This window comes from Dermacentor andersoni, chromosome 4 (assembly GCF_023375885.2).
Source record: "Dermacentor andersoni chromosome 4, qqDerAnde1_hic_scaffold, whole genome shotgun sequence".
In the NCBI taxonomy this organism is placed as follows: domain Eukaryota; kingdom Metazoa; phylum Arthropoda; class Arachnida; order Ixodida; family Ixodidae; genus Dermacentor; species Dermacentor andersoni.
In genome coordinates, this window is record NC_092817.1 from 89,213,052 (window position 1) to 89,235,307 (window position 22,256).

The 22,256-nt window shown below is 43.3% G+C and overlaps 1 protein-coding gene and 1 non-coding gene across 4 annotated transcripts in view; both read right to left on the minus strand.

Moving 5' to 3' along the window:
* Window positions 1-22,256, minus strand: part of LOC126536440 (cell adhesion molecule Dscam1-like) — a 549,544-nt gene that overhangs the window by 2,248 nt on the left and 525,040 nt on the right. The window contains exons 23-24 of one of the 3 annotated variants that reach the window (XM_050183398.2): window positions 14,334-14,418; window positions 8,472-8,631 (exon numbers count right to left, since the gene is read on the minus strand). In XM_050183398.2, the coding sequence (XP_050039355.1) occupies window positions 8,472-8,631; window positions 14,334-14,418 (245 nt within the window). Of the gene's footprint in view, window positions 1-8,471; window positions 8,632-13,380; window positions 13,702-14,329; window positions 14,419-22,256 lie in introns of those variants that run through there. The other 2 variants (XM_050183399.2, XM_055074012.2) reach the window with 2 other exon arrangements.
* LOC126537207 (U2 spliceosomal RNA) lies at window positions 15,804-15,993 on the minus strand. The gene has a single exon (XR_007600759.1). It is a non-coding gene; the product is annotated as a U2 spliceosomal RNA (small nuclear RNA).

The window sequence follows — 22,256 nt, forward strand, 5'->3', positions numbered from 1 at the left end:
TCTTAAGTGAAAACAACTGTCGTTTTACAATACCGAGAGAAATAACATGCTCAAGCGCATGTCTGTTGCGCGGGCTCAGTCAATATTATATTCTCTACCTGAAATATATATAGATATAAGGATGTTGCTGACGACAGAATGTTGGACAGTCTGGGTAATTAATTTCCCTGTTTTTAGGCGTTTCATTACCTTTCTTTTCCTGGCAAATCACATTTTAACGCGCATTGTGCACATGGACCAGCGTCATTCCATCCCCTATTCATGTTGAATTTTAACGGCCAAACGAACAAATTAAAAGACAAGAAGGCCACAAACACGAGCCACGCAAACAGTCACAATGATTAAGAAAAAATTTGCTCACAAACGCGTCATAACAAAATTTATTTCAAGTACGTCTGACGTTCAAGAAACGACGTCTAGTACTTCAAGATAACACTCGTACAGCATACATTTGGGACATTAAAAAGACAAAAGCTTAGCGTTTATAGGTTGTGCGAGAAATGAACTAGCTTGCCAGCGCCAGCGGCGTCTTCAGACTTTGTGGGCCTTTGTGCGCCAGTGCAAAACCGTCTCCCTTTCCTTCGGCCTGCGGGAGAGCGAGCCACGTCCAATGAATTGCGGTGCCAGTCTGTCTGCGAAAGCGATTCCAGCCTGAACACGCCGATTGCGCATGCTTCGGTCGACGGTTTTCTCTTCCTCCCGGGTCGAGAATGTTCCCGGGAGTAAGCCTCCTTTCCCGGGAGAATATGCGCGTAAAGAAAGAGACCTCGCTAGCCGAAAGCTTTCGTCTTTACTTTTAGCTATTATCGGGCTGTGAAACAAACCGATCTTTACGTAACGGCGTAAATAAACATTTGGTTGCTGTTGTTTCTTGTTTGCGTGCTCTTGCGCTATGTCGCTTCATCTCCTTCCTTGTCCTCTCTTGTTATTCGCCTGGCCGCTGCAGGGGCTAGCGCTACTCTTGGGACTCGAGAGTTTATTGCAACAACTCCTCCCAACTGGCTATAAGAAATGCCTGCTTTGGCTAAAGAGCGATTTCAGGAAGGTAATAAATAAATACATAAATAACTAACTAAATTAATTAATTAATTAATTAATTAATTTGGAGCTGTCCTGCAGGGATACTGCAAATGACGCAGTTCGGTTTCTAAACGGTCGCTTCACTTTACTCCGTTTCAATTTCATTCATTCATTTCATTCAACAAGGTAACGTTCTTGAGAACGATGGTGTCAAATTCCTTTGATAACGTTTCTAACAATAAAGGCACCGGGCGCTCTATGGGCTTCGACCGGTGACGCCTTCAAACGATGGTGCCTCGGCCGTAACGGCATGTGACGACCGCACCGGGCGCAGCGGCCAGCTTCGTTGGTTAAATGTGTTCCACCGTCTGTTCAGCGTCGCCGAGATACCTCGTGGAATCGAATCTGGACAATCATGTTGCATTTCTGTGTGCGCGACAAACGATTCTTACGGGATTGAAGCTGGTGAGGGGATTCAGTTCCATCGGCTTTCGTCACAACGTCACCAGATGGAATGGCAAAAAGCGCGGATATGGCGCGGTCTGCAGGCAGCGGTACGTGCTTTTGCGACGATGATTTGCTTTTGATTAGTCGTTCTGATATCAATAAAGGAGCTGTTCACTCGCGAGAGCTTCATGCTTTGTGTAAACTGTGTGTTTTTGCCTTCGGAGGTATGATGGATCCGGAGTTTTTCGCACCCAAGGCAAGCACGCGGACTTGTAGTCGTCATTCTGCCGTCGTTTAGGGGCTTAGTCTTATCGTTTTGGAATATAATTTGCCTTCCTCGTACTTCTAAGCTCTGGCTCCGCCTAGTATACGACTCTGTATGCTCTGCATCGATGACGAACACCGAGGCAGTGGCGTGTTCACATTCGCCGTCAATGTCAGCTTTACAGGTGCACCGGCTGTCGCCGACGGCCGGTGCGCATGCACACACACACACACACGTGAACACACACATACCCACATGCACACGCACACGCAAACACACAAATACGCACGCACGCACGCGCGCACACACGCACACAAACGCGCACGCACACACGCACACATGTACACGTACGCACACACACACACACATACGCACATGCACACGCACATGCACACGCACACATACACATACGCACATGCACACACACACGTACGCACACACACACACACACACGCTTTTTACACGGTTTTCTCTTGAGAATGGGATTTTCGTTGCTGTCACTGAAGAAATGACAGTTGCCGTGTTGACTTGAAAACTACGCTTGAAAAGGTGGTTCATTTTTCATACTCGTTTTACTTTTTCATCTCGTCGTCGTCGCTTTTGATATATGATTTTTTTTCTAACGTGGCGTTGCCCGTATGAAATCGCACACCATGATAACATGGTTTCTCTAGCACCATTACAGTACACACACACTGTCTTGAAATCAAAACAAATCATCATGTGCTTCTATTTCACATCGGTGCTTTTATTCCTTAAGAAAGATTATGGGCACACCACCTGAAAGACGTGCTGTGAGTTTGGCCCTTCCCACAATTATTTTACAGCGAAGCTGTATATGGCTAGGGTTCCATGTATTTTTCGTGTGCGTAAACAAAAACTATTACTATCAATGGTTCATGCCCCCATGAGCAAGGAAAAAATTCAGTCGTTCATAGCTCCGTACGGCAGAGGCTGCAAATACTCAGCGAAGTGAAGCAAACAGTGCATACATTCTTTCTAATCACGTATACAGCATAGAGAATAGAGAACTGTATGTCTAAAACTGTCTTCATCAATCGCTCATACCCCCGAAGCAATGGCTCGTACCCCCGTTAGCAAGAAAAAAATACAATGGCTCATATCACCGTAAGGATCATGGCTACAAAATGTATGAACAGAGTCAAGAGGACAACTCTTTTACGTTCTGGTTGCTACCGTTGATTGGGCATGCGTATTAAAAGAAGACGACCCTAGTAAGGCGTACAATATTTTTCTTGATAAACTTATTGCATGCTACAATCAAGCATTTCCAACGGAACTGAGTAGGCCAAGATGTAAAAGAATACGGAAGCCCTGGATTAACAACTCCTTATTAAAGAAAATAACAAAAAAGAACCGGTTGTTCCATATGTTTTTAAAAACGCGAGGAGAAAATGCCCTAATCACTTTCAAACAGTATAGAAATAAACTGAGCAGTGAAATTAAAAATGCTAAGGTAGAATATTATGAACAGGTTTTTGCCAAAATAGGTAAGGATCCTAGGAAAATATGGAATGAAGTAAAAAATCTAACTGGGAAGAAAGAACAATGTACCGTACTAAAAATAGTCACACCTACAGGCACACTAACCGGTCTTGAAGCGGCCACCGCCCTTAACGCCTATTTTGCCACGAGCGCAGTGTACGAGCAGGAAAATGATGAAGAGCATAACTTGGTTGATAACAGCGTTACGATAGTGAACTCTATGGTTCTCGCACCAGTAACTCCTCACGAAATCAACAAACTTATCAATGGGATTAGAAATGATGTTGCTTCTGGTTCTGATGAAATTAAAGCAATGCCAATTAAACATGTGTCTGAAATCCTATCCCCCATCCTAGCAGACATAATAAATAAAATGTTTGAGACTGGAATCTTCCCTGACTCGCTCAAGATAGCCCGCATCTGTCCTATTCACAAGGGTGGTGCTGAAGGAGACATAAGCAACTATAGGCCAATCTCGGTCCTGCCTGTTCTATCGAAAGTATTTGAAGGGGCCATAAATATAAGACTAGAAAAATTCTTTGCGAAATATGGGGTAATAAGTGACATGCAGTTCGGATTTCAAAAAGGAAAATCTACCGAGGACGCACTTCTCAGTATCAAGCATGATATTATACATAACTTTGAGCACAGGCTTTACACGCTAGGACTGTTTGTAGATCTACGAAAAGCTTTTGACTCAGTGTGTCATGATGTGCTATTAATTAAACTAAAAAGATACGGTGTTCGCGGCGTCGTCCTTAAACTGATAGAGAGTTACTTAAGCAATAGGCTTCAATATGTAAGTGTCCACCAAGGAACGACTACAAAAATAGTAATTAAACAAGGTGTTCCTCAAGGCTCTATTCTTGGACCGCTATTATTCTTAGTCTATATTAATGATCTCTGTAGCATCTATAATTCCCCTAAACTAATAATGTACGCAGATGACACGAATATTTTCTTCACTGCACGTACCCTTACAGAGCTTCAGGAGATTGTTAATAAGTATATGGAGTCACTTTCTGACTGGTTACATGCCAACAGGTTACAGTTGAATACTAATAAAACCAAATATATTATATTCGCTCCGATTAACAAACCAATGAAGAATGATATTCATATTACCTTTCGGGGCACTCCGTTAAAACAAGAGGTGAAGCAAAAATTTCTGGGAGTAAGGTTCCAAGAAAATTTGTCTTGGAACACCCACATTGATAATCTTGCTTTGGAGCTCAGTAGATCGCTCGGCTGCTTGTATAGAATAAGCTCACTTATACCTTTGTGGCTTAAAGTTTCTCTTTATTATACTCTCTTTTATTCCAGACTTTCCTACTGTATTTTGGTTTGGGGTACAACCTCTAGTAGAAACTACCTCCGAATACTAAAGTTTCAGAAGCGTGTACTTCGCCTACTCGAAAGATATGCAGGACACCCACAAGACTTGCCAACAGGTCCACTGTTTGTAAAGTATTCTCTGCTAAGAGCTGATGAAATTTATTGCTTCAAGTTATTGCAGTATGTACAAAAACATAAACTACACGCATTTAGCAATCCCGCTGAAACACACACGCTCGCCCTTCGAAGGCAAGAGCGCAGAAAGCCTCGAACACGCACGAATTATGGAAAACAACATTTAAATTACCAAATTCCGGTGCTTCTAAATAAACTTCCAGATGATGTCGACCTCAACAAATCGATTAAGAAAAAAACATTCAAAACAATGGTTATCGAGAAAGAAATTCGCTACCAGTGACATCTCATTTAAAACCATATGTAGCGTTTGTCTGTAAAACAGTGCTCTTTTACTGTGTGTTGGATGTCGCCTTTTTTCTCTTTTTTCATATGTTCGCTACGATGATTGACATTTTGCATTTGCGTTCATATGTTTTTTTTTTTTTCCCGTCCTGTCACATCTATGACAAGAAATCTGTTTTATATATTTGTGTGCAGTGATATGAACTAGATCCTCTATGACATAGAACTGTGTAGAGTGTAACTACAAATGTGTGTGCTGTTTTTCTCAAATCTCTTTTGTAATATTGTCGAAACTGTATACGGAGGGAGGGCCTCGTCAGGCTAGTAGCCTTTAGCTCTCCCTTCGCTTTTTCCTTGTATTGGAAAGAAACCAATAAACAAACAAACAAACAAACAAACAAACAAAATGTATGAACAGAGTCAAGAGGACAATGCCAGCGACTGCAGGGATGAATGTCTGAGCCGTACAAACGAAAGACTGGATTGTGATATCCACTGTGCATATACCTCCAGCACCACCCAAGTGTGGTATACAGAAGTTCATGACTGCGCACTTTGAGTGGGCTAGCCGTGATGACATTACCCCTGTGATCATCGTTTGAGACTTCAATGTGCACATTGCAAAAGCACACAAGAAATGGTTCACCCAGTTTCTGCAAGCAAGGTTTTGCTTTGAATTGCCACACCAATCTAAATTACTCAGCTACTCAACAACGGCCGTGTATAGATTTAACTTTGACCAAGATTCTGTCTAAGGTTGTAACCAAATCAATCAGTGCATATCACAGTAATCACAACGCCATCGCGACTGTCATTACCAAATGATAGAAATAAGTACATTTACCCTTGATGTGATGTGCTACAGATTCGCTGGTCATCCACCTTCCCAGAGTGGAATGGCTCCTCAAATTTTTTTCTGTTGTAGGCCCTATTGTAGTCGGCCATAGGGATTTTTTAAAAGCGAAGTTTTATATAGCTAGGCGAAACGATAATCCGTATGTCCGTGCCTGTGTGCAGAAAACTATCACCATCAGCAATGGGAGCGTTGTCGTCTTCTTCCACAACTAGCTTGTTCGCACCCTTCGGTGCAACCGCGCGAACGCGCTCGACCCACAGCTCCCGTGTTCGTCGTCATCGTCGTCTTCTTCCACAGCTGGCTCATTTGCCTCTCATCATTCCAGCCTAGAATTTCACTTCTGTCGTCGTAATGGAGAGGGCGCGTTTACGGGGGTATGAGCCATTCCTTGTCTTACGTGACGGACAGATGTAATTTTGAAACAACCTAATTTTGAAAAATCGCAAGCGTCAATGGCGGGTGATCGCTGATAACCATGTCGCGGAGCAAACTCAGACATCGAACGCAAGTGACAAAGGCGGACTTCGGGGATACCATCACTGTCGTCGTTCTGTCCATCGCGGCCGAACACGAGTGTAACCTCATTAAGAAACACCAAGACGTAACCAATAATTGAGAAAGACTTTATTGCATTGTCGGGATTAACCCAGCGACAAGCACCGGGGCCGCACGTTTCACCTTCGCTGGTTAACCATTTGTGCGGAGTGCTTGGGCGGTGATTTTTTTTATTTCTTTTTTTTTTTTTGCAGTTGAGGTGTTTCTGATTGTCTCGAAGCTAACTTTGAATAAAATTTTTGTTCGTTTTTGATTGCTGTGATTTTTTCTTGCAATATTTTTCTGGTTAGGGAAGCGCAATCTTAGCCAAATGTCTGAATTCAATGATCTAAATATTTTACTTTCTTTAAGATTGTCGTACATCAAGACGCCTTCATTGCCACGCCATTCTTGGCCATAACTTCTTTGTAGGCATGCGCTATAGCTTACAAGTAAGGTAACAGCAACAGCTCGAAGTCCTTCTGATAATACAGGCTTTTTTGCTTTTAAAATCAGCGGCTTTACTAGCTATTCCCCATCACTGCCATGTCTTTAGAAGATAAAACAAGAAAAAAGTACCGGAGATATCGGAACACTTTTAAGCAGATGATACATATAGCTTCAAGTGTAAATGGATAGCTGACAGATGAAGTAATTTGTTGGAGTTATGGCCAAAAAGAACTACGGGGCTTGTTCCAATTAAACGTATGGTTTTATTAGTTTACCGCTTGCTCTCTTTGTATGTCTTAAATACTGAATAAGTGCAAATTATTGTTTAAATGACGAAGGGCGGGGATAATAGCGAACAATCACGCAAGTAGCTTCCGCGGATTCCGAGAATTTATTAAGAGTGATCTGCAGTCAGTACATCAAGTTCTGAAGTTAGTGCGTTTCCTGTTTGCGTCGCCACTGAGACAATCTGCTATGTACGATACGAAGGTACTACCGGGAATTATGCCTTAATCGAACACATTTATTTGTGCTGTTATTTTCTAATATATACAGCAATCGCCTGAAGGTCTACATTCCTGCGAGAACGCCTACAAGAAACAGTGCCCATCCATAAAATTTCCGTCAAATTTGCCAGCTTCTTGAAAACAGCTGTGGTTTGTTCAAAAGCACATGATAGCTACTTACATATAAGAGAACACTGCTGATTCTCATGTGTGAATAATGCTCATTCTCTGTTGGAAATATATGAATAAGACGCAGTTCTTCGTTTCAAAGAAGGGAAGGACAGTCAATGTCAACTATTCTTAGGCCTCAAGTGAACGAAGAGCACTGGTATAACTAATACGTGAATAGAACTGAATAAAAGTTCATATGGTGTAACAACAATAACTATCTTGCCTTCACTCTAAAAATGTTTACCCCCTTAAGGGTGTATTCTTGTCGCACTGTAACACCCTTAACGTTAAGGCCTTAAAAATATTTATAGAAGACAACAGCGGAGCTCTGACGAGACGTGGGATGACAAAAGACGTAGTTGAAAACTAAGTAATCATTCTGACAGCCTTGGGCGCACAGAAATATCCGACAAGAGAATTTCACAGGGAGAGATAGGAAACTCTCCTGTCGGATATTTCTATGCGCCCAAGGCTGTTAGAATGATTACATAGTTTTCAACTGCGTCTATTGTCATCGCACGTCTCGTCAGAGCTCCGCTGTCGTACTCTATAAATTTTTGTAAGGCCCTAAGGTAAGGATGTTACAGTGCGACAAGAAAACACCCTTAAGGGCATAAATGTTTTTACAGTGCTCCCACGAAACTGCAGAAAGGGCGCACCTGCGAAAATAGTTTTTCTCAATATCAGCCATATGAAATGTGATTACACCCACTAGTTACTTCGATTACTTTCGTGGCACGCTTTTTTTGTGTGTTTTTTTTTTCACCCACATGTGACGGAGCAGTTCCCGCTTCTCTCGGAATCATTGCTGAAAGCAGGAAGAAATTACGACAGAACAATGGGCACACCTCAAAGACCCATGCACTTTTTGCAGCATTACCCGTGCGCGGCTCAAGTAATCCGCCTTCCCACATTATAGTTAAGTAATGCAGACTGGGAAATAAACGGAGCTCGCACTGACCGACTGGATGTCCGGGTTCTCCGGTAGTCGGAGGGCTGCGCCGTGCTGCTGATCAACTGCGACGAAGGCACCCACTGCTGGTGCGAGCCAAGCTCCCGCACCTGCTGCAGCCGACCGTTGCGGCGACGCTCCAGCGTTTTCCGCCCCGTGTCACAAACCTCTGTGCCGCCCAGCCACAAGGGAAGAAGGCAAGGATAGGAGGCAAAGGGGGGAGAGAAATATGTGAGCTCGCCGTTAGATTCTGTATATAGGTACAGTCGCCAATGATGAATGTGCACCGAAGAGCAATCCAGCCTAGTTTTCTTGAAATCCTAAGCGGTGGATCGAATCCACGAATTCTACTAATACAATAGTTCTTTTATTTTATCAGCTCCTTTAGGCTGATGCCATGTTTTATCTGTTACATTTCCTCTCGTAGTTACATTTTAATGTAAGGTTGTAGTTTCTAGGCCATGCGCAGTTACGTTGCAGATATTCTCTTCTCTGTTACTGCGAATGCGGGTGAATTTACGTGACAATGTATCGCAAGCACTGTTTTTTGGATTCCTCTTGTACGCACGCGGCACAGTTGCTGTTCGCGCAGTGCTTAAATAAATATGCGTCGCCATTAGATACACGAGGTCTCAAAACAAGAAATGTACCATGTTACCGGGCTTCTCAGTAGGTTACGCATGTTGGTTTCGCTGCCCGCCCTCTTTTGCCTACGGTATTGCAGACAAGAGCATTTCATTGACGAAACTGGTAATGAGCTAAGCATAAAACATGTAAAAGCACGAAAGAAAGAGCAGAAACTGTTACACCCGGGATGACGCTTCTCAGGCTGTAGTCATTTCACATGAATTCCACTTATATAGGATGGAAATAGTAGTTGCACATCACAAAACGTACGAAACTACAAAGCGTAAATAATGCCACTCACAAAGCAGCGAGTCTTAGGAAGCAGAATCCCTCGAAGCTGCGATGCACATTTGGGTGAATTATTTTCAAGTGGTTACCGACAGCACCCTAGAGCTTAATTATGTCCTGCATGCGGCCTTCTTCGTACCTGTTGGTCAATATTTATTAAGCCTTTAAACAGCAATCAGATAGCCTATATCAGAGAATTACTGCGGTTTTACTCATTAAGGAGAAGATCCAAGAAGAAAAATAAATTGCACGCATTAGGTCCTGCATATTGTCAAATCGTTCAATAACCCTGCTATCTAACTTGACATATTGGAAGATGGAGGATGCATCTTTTACTTGTCGTTTTCATAGCTGCAATCAACAGTTGAGTGAATCAGGATTTGTAGTTCTGGGCAACAATAGGTCAATCAGCCCTTTGGGGTTTATTTACAACTTGCGAAATAATCAATCAGTCATTGAAAAGATCGATGTAACATACAGCTGCGAAATTATTTAGTGGGATAAGCAACAATTAAGCTACGGTGTTATGTCGTCAGCAGTCATTTACCTGTCTGTAGAAAAATAGGAGTTTTGTTCATTACTAAATAAATAAAAAAGCACCAGCTCTTTTTTTTTAGGTTATTATTATTATTATCTCTTTGCAAAATAGCAAGCATATGAATGTGTGCAGAAGCGTGGAGAGGTGCTGTGTAGATTCAAGTTTTGAGGCCGATTACCGTGTCGTTGCACGAATCCCTTTCTGTACAGAATCTGGTACGCAGGCCAGAGTTCACAGTCCAACGGGCTAAAGCAACCTAAAAACGTGTCCGCATTGCGCAAAGTGAAAGAAAGAGAGTTAATGAATGGAAAAAGCATCAATAAATTTCCGAGAGCGTCTTTGTTACCAACGCATAGGGGCAAGGTTAATTTGTAATGATTCACATAAGCAGCAACAAGTACGATTTTACGGTTATGACGCGCTCCTGCAAAAATTATGCCGTGCAAAACTGCTTCCTCTGGTTAACCCTATTAGTGCTTTTTTTTTCATCAAAGAACCATTATTGCTGCTATGTGCGATCACGGTACAGCATGAGAAAGAGAAAACATGTTTTCGACCACTCGTGACATTAGAACCAAAAATATGAGTCCCTCTTTCCCTTATGCAATGTCAGACTGCTGCATGCATCAGGACCAACGCAGTTACTTTTCCCTTTTGCAAAACACCTGTATTAAGTTGTTTTGCAAATACATTGATTGTGATTTTGGAGAATAATCTGTACATACTACATTGTATGCGTACATAAATTGCAGAAATATCAATCTTTATCAACTATATCAAAGCTAAGTCACTGCAAGCATTCTAGAATTCGATTTGTTCTAGAATGCAAGTTCTAGTTCTAGAATGTTTCCTGCAGAACCAGCTGCAGGAAACAAAATATCTGCGCTCTTATTCCCTTTCGATTATGCAAACATTTTGTCTCACATTTAGCAAGTGGCTTGCAGTTTGTTGTCTTACGCATTCGAATTGAGTTCGCAAAATTAGTCGACATATCTGTGTGTAAACTACGCACTAGGCTGGACAAAAACATGCGAAGCTTTATTACAGTGACGGCAAGTTTATGTATCTATTTCGAAGAACGAAGCCACTCCCTCCCCTTAACAACCATTGTAAATCTTATAAACGTGAAGTAAAAATGTCTGTTGAAAAAAATTGAAAGAAATGTGCCCCTTACAAGAGGTTAATATTCCGACAGCATAATTCAGCCATCAATTGAACACATAAAAGAGTTTAAGTGATTGGTGCAGCTCTCCGAACACAGTGAGGAAACAGTAAATGTAGAGCCGCAAGACGGCGACGCTAATCGGCATTTCTTCCTGCGGTCAAACTGCTCAATATGCTCGAATAATGCAAAAAAGAAGTGAGAAGTTTCAGGTAACACAAAGAACACAAGAAGCATCACAAGAGAAGAGTGCACTGCTATGGCGTTCACTATGTGAAATGAAGTGCTGGTGACTGCAAGTGCTGGTGATGCAATGCAGTGCCGTGAATATTTCCAGCGCAGTATCGCAGGTGGGTTACCAGTAATAATTTGCGTACTAAGCTGTAAGTCGAGCTAAAAAAACAACAGTTCTCATGATTTCGCACTTTTGGCTTGTATTAACCAAAATTTTAACTAAATGAAATGTAAAATAGGGCCACTTGGCAAATGCTCACGACAGTTAAGTGCAGCGCAAGTTGACATAGCGCAAGCTTGAGAATTGAGACATCACACGAGCGCTACATCTAAATGCATGTAAAACGCAGAAATGCATTTTTGAGGCAACCGCCGGACCGATTTGAACGAAATTTGTAGAAATTAAAATTTTAGTGACTCTAGAAAGCAGATTTCTAATATAGGCCCTGGATTTCTTTTTTTTTTTACTGAAGTGGCCTGATATTAGTGTGTCTCAAAAAATAGAAGCACGGTGTTTAAAAATCTGTAATTCTGCACCTAAAACAGATACCGTAGTCAGGTAAACTGCATTCGTTAGATAATTCAAAGCGGATGAGTTTTGTAAATGCATTTACAGCTTACACGTCTATACTTTACAATATCTACGAGGGCCTTGCAGAAATGCTACTCCCATATGATTGGTACATTTCAGGGTGGCGCAGATTGCATAATTTTCTTCACTTATGATGTATTATTCTATGCAATTTACACAACTGTGATATGGATTTTCTCTGCTGAATTACAAAGTTGTAAGTTCATTAGTTTTGTTTCCTAGAATTTTGTGAGGTTCAACAATTCTCATGTAAAGAACAACGGCCTAAACAAAAGCTTGCTTCCAATATCATTAGATTTGAACTTTTTCTTTCACTGCAATAAATCTCCCGAAATTCCGCGCTGTGGTTACCGAGCAAAAACAATTTCTCCAGTCCCATGTACCGAGGTAACAGCCTTCGAGATAAAGCATTCTCTGAAACGACAATAAACAACGATGACGATAAATTCCCAGAAACTGTTCATTTTTCTCTATATTTAAGCTTTTTCTACCCAGCAGATTTCGCGATAGCAAGCGCCCGGGTGACTTCGCAAGCGCGAAACAATAAGTGAGCAAACTTACTGGATCGTTTGTCATTGAATAATGGCTTCGAGAGAGATTTGAAACCCCGTGGGAAACACGTGGAAAGAAATTCCACTCTGGGTGCCTCTAACACTTCTCTGAGCCACGGCGTTAAAAGTTTCCCGTCATGTCCGTATCGAAATCATCAGTTTGGTGAACATGATAGCATTTCTCCTCCAGTCCTTATTATTTCTTGCATTTTTTTCTTTTGTGAAATGTGCTCGTCCCATTAGTTTCACTCGGCATGACTGAAGTAGATAATATAAATATAATATAATATAATATAATATAAAGATAATATAATATATATAATATATAGATAAGATAATATAAACGGCGATTTCGTGCGGTGCCTTTCCTAAGTGAACTACTGTAGCCCAGCAAAGCGTGTGCTCAGAATTCCTATGCGATCACGTGCACGGCGTTACAAAGCAATACAATAATTCATCTCTGAAGTTTACCTTAAGTTAGTGACTCGTCAAGAATGCAATGCAACCGCAAATATCCCTCGAATGACACACGTATAACGCATACGTACACCAGCATTTACCTCACCTGATTCATGGAGAAGCTAATCACCTTCTCCATTCTATCCATGTAACCAATCTAAGCAAACGACATGGTGTGAACGTGCTTAATATAAAGGAATAACGGGGCGGGGGTGGCCGGTGGCAACTTCTTCGTGAGCTACGAACAATTACGAATGGTTGAGCTCGTCCATCCGTCTGTCCATCTGCGTGCGATGCTCTGAGCATCGCACGTGTAATGGGATTGCGTGGGATTGTTCCCAACCTCTGGCAAGTTCTTTTTTCATCCACTTTCACTGCCATTAATTTATAATTTCTTTAATTCAATTAGTAAGTACAGGTAATTCCCCCTATGTTTTCCTTGGCGTCTTTGTTTGTTGGTTTCTCATGATCTGAATTATAAAAATTGGGCCCCTCGGTTAACCCCCTTTCTTCTCGTTCGATCTATCTTTGGCGCACAAGCCTATTCGTATAACCGAGTTCGACTGTAAACGTTTCTCTCCCAGTGAAAAATACGTATGTAGCATGCTGACATGAATTAACTACTACGAGAAACTCAACCAGGCATTGGTGCTTCACTACCAATGCTTTAAGTGACAAACGGAGTGCTTTTTGAAACTTGAGGTGCATCGCATGCTTCGAACACACCTGATAGCCGGAGTTGCTTTTGCTCTACGACGGTCACGAGAAGCGTCGGTTTGAGGCTGTAGCTGCAGGGGCAGCCGTAAAAGAGCAGCAAAATAGGGCAGAACAACGGGTAGACACAGACCACATGATAGCCACGTTTTACAAGCGTGTATTGAGCTAGTTTCCATCTTCACATTCAAACATTCTCTGTACATTCTGCATGGCGTTTGGTGACATTGTTGAGTCGTCTATGTTCGATTTTATTCGTTTCAGTTCAATATGCACTTCTCGTCATGACACCCTCACCAAATTTGCTGCATTCTTCCACACGCTATTTACATTTTCCTCGAGAAGCATATGGCATTCTTATCTTACATCTTCGCTGCCAACTTAAGAATAAAGCAGTTAGCTTTAGCTAAGAATTATAAATTAAGCAGCACACTCGTATACAAGTAGTCTACACCATTTTTCTGATCTAAGCAGCAGAATAAAAGTGCCTTAGGCTATTATATTCTACATGCTATTCTATGGTTGCTATTATCGTTTTAGTAATTATACTCTTGCTTTGTTGCTGTCACGCACTCTCAATAGGCGTAGAAAAGGCAAATCAATGTCAGTATTCATAAGCAACTGCTTAGTGGCTATAACACGAGACGCACTGAAACAAAGCGCATGCATTGAAATGAAAGAAGTCACAAAACGAATACGCACTTACGGGGCACCTGATAGAGATTGGTAGCAGGAACAGGCGTAGGTATGACACGCTTCACTTTAGAGTAGGTCTCTTCGTCTCCGGGAGGCTGCGCATACAAGGGAGGACATCCATGAGTGATGTCAAAAAGGCAATATCAGAAGTACGGTGATTGGACATTTCATAAGAACGCCCGTGCGTTCTCAACTGTGTACGACCCACCATGCCGAATGGCGCATGAGTAACACATTTCACAAGTGACAGTCGACATTCGACAGTGTCCTTACAAAAGAGTAAATAGCTTGGACAAGACGTCTGACGAAGACAAGCCTTCGTGTAAAAATGTTGGCTCGTAGCAGAAGCATTTCTTGTTCGTCACCTACAGTTCATCTCTTAACGTAACGATCTTTTAGAAGCCCTCTGTCTTGTTCAGATACCTGAAACATTTGACACATTAATGGGAACTGTAGTATACTTCCGAAATGAAACGCGACAGGTAAACTTTAAAGTTGAACCACCCATATTTGTAATTACTCTTGAGTGATATTAAAGGTTGCTATGAATGTGGTCACTAATCATGATGAGGATTCTGATCTCTGTGCAGGTGCTAATATTACGCCAATTGCACTGGTACTGGAGACGGTGGACACGCAAATGTGGGCATTAGATCGTCCACGCGAAAATTCACGCGTTTCATTCCGTGAGCATAGCCCACATTGTAAAGAACTTTTCTTTGTACAATGTGTACAGTACACCATGTTGAACATTTCTTGTTTTGAAGCTTTCTTTCTTTTTACAGCGAAGCTGTATATGGCTAGGTTCTCGAAAAAAACTGCGTGCGTTTATCGAGCCGTGTGTGTGCGTGAAAACTTTAATTGTAATGAGGTCCGGAGGCCCGACTTCTTAAGCCAAGGCGGGCCGCAACGTCAGCGACACCACCTTCAGCGACATCATGGGCCCTCTGGACGGTCCTTAGTTGGTCTTGAAACAATGAGCTTTGAATCCTTTTTTCCCACTGTGTCCATTCTTCACCGAGGTTGGGGAGAGTCGCGGGACACCCCGCCAGCATATGTCTGATTCCAATGATGCTATATAATCGTTGTAGTCCACCTTAATCTCCCTCTCTGGATATATTTATTAATGTGGTACGGCGTGGGATATGTACCTGTTTTCAATAAGCACATTGAGACAGTCTGAGCCCTGTTCAGTTTCGAATGTGGCAATGGGAATTGCCTGCGTCCTAAATAGTAACGTTTGGCAATGTCATTGTAAGTTATTAAATGATCTCTAGATTCCCTGGCTTGATGGTGAACGGCTCGGTTGTGACTGTCACGGTTAGCAAGTCCTCGTGCCAAGTCATGAGCAATCTCATTAAGGTTTACCCGAGTCTCGTCCACTTTCCCCATATACACAGGAAACCATCGGATTTCTGTTCTCATAATCCCAATGTTTTCGAAAAGCTTAGCTGAGCCGTGTAGATCGTGAATTTCTGCCCACACATGGCCCGATCCCGAAGGTAGTGCAATACCGGGCCGAGCCGCGACGGAGGTGAAACAGGCTTTAAGCATTCCGCCAACTTGCAAAAATAAGTTTAATATCTTAGGTCCAAATACGACCCCTGTCAGATATTAAGCTGATAAGAACGGATACTACAGTTTGACCCGCGTCTCCCATGCCTACGTTTGCACCGCCCTCTCTTTGTCGGCGTTCCAAGCGCTTAAGCATCTCCTTTCCTTTCCTTCCGCTCTCTCGTGGTGGTGGTCCCGTAAGCGTTCTGCCCGTCGGGACAGCGAGGCGGAGAGAAATGCAAACCATCCACGTGGCCCCGATCCCGCAAGCATGGAATGTTTCAACCGGAGCAGCGGTCAGGATTCAGAAGGATTTTATGGAGAACCAATTCTGTGTGACCTGTGTTGTGTGTGACCGTTTCTGGTTTTCGAATGACCTCAAAATTATTACTTCACTGCGGGACGTCGACCAACGCCTTGTCGCCTTGCATGCGGGGAAGCAGTCTGTTCCCCCAGAGTGCGGTGACGTGCGTGTCTCGTCTACGTGCAGGGATTCGTTAGTAAAAGGTGTGCCGTGTTTTGCAACAATACATGGGCTCGTATACCCCCTGGTGCGTCATCATCTTTCGAGGCTCAGCATCATAGAGGAGCGATCAGTTGCGCTTCGCCTTCCATTTACGTGCATACGGCGTTTGGCGCACAACGGACAGTTCGTCATTAAGAGGCCCACATACAGAGCTTCGCCGGTCATCCGCCTTCACAGAGTTGAAGGGCACTGAATTTTTATGCTCAGCCGTGCACCGACAATGGCGAAACACAGATACAGCAAGATATCAAGCACCGTATATCCTCCTATCGGCGCGCATATCTCCCCGTACATCCCATCCTTACTCAATCGCACGAGCACGTGCTTGCACCACTAATTCTGCGGCCTCATTTTTTCTTCGCACAGCAGTTGACTGGAATGGCCTTCCCCGTGACATTGCAGCCATCACGTGTTCATCAACTTTTGCGGAAAACTTAACTGCATTTGTTTGTCATGAAGATCACTCTCTGTAACCTTAATTTGTAAGCGCACCCCTTATGTAATACCCCCTAGTAAAAGTACCCCCTAGTATTTAAAGTAATAAAGTGAAGTGAAAAAGTGAATCCAATTTGCAGACACTAAATTGCCTTTTAGCAGTGAGCAAGGGAAGGCTCAGGTTGGATACCAGGCATCAACGTCGTGACGCTCCTTCGTTAGCATCACTTTTTGATCACTGCTACTCGTGTTAAGACGTGACTATACAATTTCAACACCACAGTTTTTATAGGAAGCTGAAAACGTGACAATGAACTAGAAGAATGCACCGACAGTGGCTCAATCTCACGTGCGTAAGGGAAGAAAGCGGGGAGGAAACGCGCCGTCTTCCATCGCGCGAAGGGCCCCGGGGGAAAGGAGGGCCGAGGGGGGGGGGGCGGAGTCCTACTCAGGCAGCAACTGTGTATTGCGCGACCGCGCTCGAGGGGCACACGACCATCGTAGCTTAATCTCGCGCGTGCAAGGGAGGAAAGCGGGGAGAAAACGAGCCGTCTTCCATCGCGCGCATTGCGCCGCAGGGGGGGGTATGGCATTGTACTCCGGCAATCGCGCGGCCGTGTGTGCCCTATCTTGAAAGCGATCTGCATTAGGGGTTGAGTTTAGGCACGACGGCGGCTCAAAAGTATGCGTGCTGCGTTCTCGCCACTCAGTTTGTGTGGAAGCGAAACACAGCACGAAGGTCACTTCGCTCGCTGCTGCTTTCGCGCTTACTCACGCCAACGTTTTGACAGCAAGTGTCCACGATCATCGAGTGTGTTGTGTTCATGTTTTCTTGTGCGCGCTGGCTCCATACTTGCTAATTTATATAGTAAGTGAATGTTCGCATTTTTATACGGCCGATAAAACTATGTTATCCTTATCTTTTATAGCTTTCTGTGCATTTGCTATCGCAATCGATGGTTCGCATATCTGGGGAAACTGCAATTTTTTTTCCGTGCCATTTCTCCTGTTCCCCAGTACACGGTATCTATAGTCACCGAGCCTGACAAAGCTACAAACGTTTGGCTAACGACTTATTTTTCTGTCTTTCTCTGCCTGCCACAGAAACAAAAAAAAATGTTGTGTTACACTATGAGTACTTGAAATGAAGGCTGCAGCATTTGGATATTAGGTGTGCTACTGCGATGACATGTTTCAAGTGAAGAAGCGAAAAAAAAAATAGAAAGTTGAAGTGCACATCATTTACTTGATGCACCTCGTAACGTGAAACAAGAGCGGTGGCTCAGATGTCGTCTTTCCGTTTTTTTTTTTTTTTTATTGGTGCTGAAAGAAAGCTATCCTGGTCTGGCGGTCGTGCACCGTTGAGAAGGAGTCTTTCATAAATAAACTATAAGTTGCTTTGTGCATGCACTTCGTTAACTGTATACCATCGTTATTTCCGTGCCGCAACGTTTGTGCATTAATAATCAGCGCCTTCTATCCAGTGAATACTGAGCCGGGTAGTAAGCTTCCCTGGAGCCTTGAAACTAAATAATAAGAACGGATACGCGGCTTAATTTTTGTGCTAGTACTTGGCGCGAGATGTTAGCGGACCTAATAGAGTAAAACTAAGTTCCTCTTCAATATTTCCGCAGGCAACACATTATCAACACCAGTGGACAAAATGAAAGCGTGGTCTGGATATTTAACGCACGTCTTATGTCAGGATAGGCGAGCAGCCTGAACGAGGCTATCTACTTGCGTACGATGAATATAAATTACGTTTTACCTAACCCTTCACATCCCACTGACGCCATTATGATCGCGCAGGTTGGAAACGTCTTATCGTAATCACAAACACAGTTAAAATGCCTAAAAAATTAAGACGTTATGGTACGAATAAAATAAAACAGAAACGGCTGGGTCTTGAAGTAATATTCTAGTCAGTACGATGCGCGCCTGAAGACCATCCTTTGTTTTCTATAAAATCACAGTCAGTTATTAACAATGCTATCATCGCTGGAAAAATCTTTCCTCTTTTTCCCTTTGCCCCCTTTTCCTTAGCCCCAGTGCAGGGTACCAAACCGGATACTTGTCTGGTTGATTTCCCTGAATTTCCTCTCTTTGTTTTCTCACTCGCTTTTCTAAGGAAGCCGTATTAGTTTTATTTGGGATTAAACTTTACTTTCCTGCAAATTACAGTCTTCATTATCAGGAAACTTTGCCTACCTTTGTGGAAATTCAAAACTTTTTTTTGCTGATAATTTTGATATGGATACATTTGATTATCCCTGTTCCAAATTTTGCATTTTATAAAGTTAACGTGTCGGCTAGTTGGTTGAACAACTTGAACTAGAGAACAACACGAAAAACGAGAACGCAGAAGAAGCACACAACAACCACCCGTAGCGCTACGTGTGGTTGTAGTGTGCGTCTTCCGCGTACTTGTCTTTTGCGTTGTTGCCTAGTTGAATTGCATTTTATGAAGTCACATGGGTTTACATGTTTCTTATCGCGCTCGGAAGTTTGTCTTACATATATTATAGCATCATGCAAAACTTGCAATAAGGGTCGGAGAAAACGCCATTGCTGTATAGAGAGGCTTCGGAATCGCAGTTTTTATCATGATTTCTGCTCTGAAATAGGTTGTGGAAGGAATGGAATGTTTGCAAAATTACCATGCTAGCCTGAGACCTACTAAGCTCACTGCAATACCACTTGCTAGCACCTCAACGCACGGAATTCTATTAAAGTTGCAAAACGTGTGGTAGCTTAGACAACATCGTCCGTAGGAACTGTCAGGCTGTAATGGCTACCTATATTGTATCTTGCTGAATTCACCAACACAATCACCGAATTAGCGGGAGCATCATTTGCAAGTACCTAGTCCTCAATGATGACAAAAGCTATCCTGAGGAGGTATCAATTTTCGAAACCCTCGGTGGTGGACCTGTGAGTGAAGATAAATGCTGACAACAAAGTAACCTCGAGCACGCACCTACACTCCGTTCCGTACATAGCAGACAACGCTGTGGAAGCTACGCAAGAAGTTCGGTCAGGAAAAGTTACCAATCCGCGCGTTCCATCGATGCTTCGCTGCGTGCCAACAGCGTTCGCTCGCGCGAGCATGCACAAAAAGAAAAATAATCTAAAACAACGCATTAGCAGCCGTATAGCACAGCGTGTTTGTTTCTAAGGATTAAAACCTGGTTCATTCAATAGTGAGCCTATATAAAGACAGTTGCGCACAATTGCGGTAAAAAATAACATTGAGCTGTATCCACGTGCGAACGAAGCAGCTGCAAGAAGTATCTCTGAGTCCTTTTGGTTGTTAGCAATACTGTGTTGTCGTTATTTTTGTCGTAATCACACGCTTGAGACCCCACAAGTGTAACATGAGAGGTCTTCAAGTTCCATTCCGCGCAGAAACCAGCCGCTTGAACAGAGAAACAACGAAATACTAGCATATTAAAGAGAATATTTGTTTGCGAACGCTTTCCTTACTTTGCTATTTGTGCTGGTAATGACTTGGAAATTCGCTCACAGTTTAAAAAATATAACCACGTGCCCGGTTGTGGGATCCAACCTCGGCCCCCTCAGCACAGTAGCGCGATGTTGTAACCATTAGCTCCAAAAAGCACGTGTACTTCTAGAGTGCCAAGGCTCACTCGCTCTTTGAGATGATCACCGCGTGTATCACATTAAGTAGGACAAATGCATGAAACCACATGTGCGTGCACTTGTTTTCTTTACGCCAAAGACGCAGAATGATATGGGCAAAATTAGAGCATTTGCTTAATCGGCTTTACGAAAGCTTCGTTTCACGTAGATTCTAAAATGTGCGTTCAACTTGAATAATTTTTTACTTTGGTAAAAGCAAAACAAAACGAAAGTATAACATATCGTTTGGGCATTTTATCCGACCTTGAGCACAAACATTGAGGGGAAAAAAGCAGCCCAAGTTAGTGCATGTTCTGCAGACGCAAGACTGTGAACACAGTAGCTACGAAACTAATTTGCAGTGCTGGCTGAATACCAGCATAATTTACAAATCATCAATTGAGAGATAAAAAAGAAAGAAACCGCAGAAATTAGAAGCACATATCCCTTAAATATTTTGAAGCTTCGCAAGAATTTTCTATTGTTTATTTTCATTATTGTATAATCTGTGAATAATACCGTTACGAGGCCTGTTTATGACGTTCCCTAACATTTCGAATTAAGGCTTGCTTACCTAAGGAAGCGCTAGAGGACCGTTTGGAAAATAAGCTGCTGCCCATGTAAAGGGAACCTAGCCTAGACGAACCGCATTAAGTCAGGAAATTGCCTGTGGTACAGAATGCTTCAAGATATACAGGCCCAAACATCAGCATCTAAGGTCTTCAAAATCTACGCTGAACCTTACAGAGTATTTCTCAAAGGAACGCGTTCTTGCGTGTACATTGGGAGGCGAATATGGCCTCCACACAACTCTCCTCAGTTCTCGTCGAGCTGGCAAACTCAGAATACTTTCACAGCTTTGCAACTACTTTCTGCTCTGCAAGTCATGTACGAATATGTGTGATTCTGTTTACACGAATACACGTGAATATGAATTCACTGTGCTTGCACACCGAATGTGCACACCGAATGCAGCGTGTTGTCGTTGAGGTATTCTTTCCTGAACAAACACCGCTCCTCTGATTGCGGAAGGTATTCGGTTCCTTTGCGTTGTGAAAAGGAAACAAAAAGAAAGTTACAGTGACGTTTCACTTCATTACCGCGGGTGACGCGCAAGCGTATCGGTGCTATAGCGCACACGAGGCTATCGACCCTCGGTGCGCCTAGACGCCTACATTGTCCGCGTCGCAGGTCGTATTCAAGATAGGGCTCCGGCGGCCACGCCCTACGCAGCAGCCTCCGAAGTAGAAGGCCCCGTTGTAAACATTCGCGTACTATATAAATTAGCTAGCATGGTGCCTGCGTGCGCAGGCAAACACGAACACTTCACCACTCGATGATCGCGTACACTCGCTCTCAAAACGCTGGTGTGAGGAATCACGGCAGCAGCAGCGAGCGAAGTGACCTTCGTGCTGTCTATCTCTTCAACGCAAACTGAGCGGTGAGAACACAGCGCACGCAAAGCTACGAACCTCCGGCCCGCTTAGACTGGGCGCCCAAAGCAGACCACTTTCAAGATAAAGCCTTTCAACAGCGCGCAACCGCGCTGTGGGACAGTATGGTGGTACCACTGGTAGGATAGTACCGTTCAGCCTTGGTTCAGTACAACATGGTGGCACGGTGGTAAGGTGATAGTCCTGGCATCCTTCTCTCGTGACAGCTAGCGCTTTGAGACGCTGCGCCTCTGGTCGCAACGTATGCGATCAGAGGTGGTGGCAGAGGTTACACGGAGTTCCGAATGCGTTGCTTGAAGAAGTGGCGCTCAAAGTACCGGTTGGC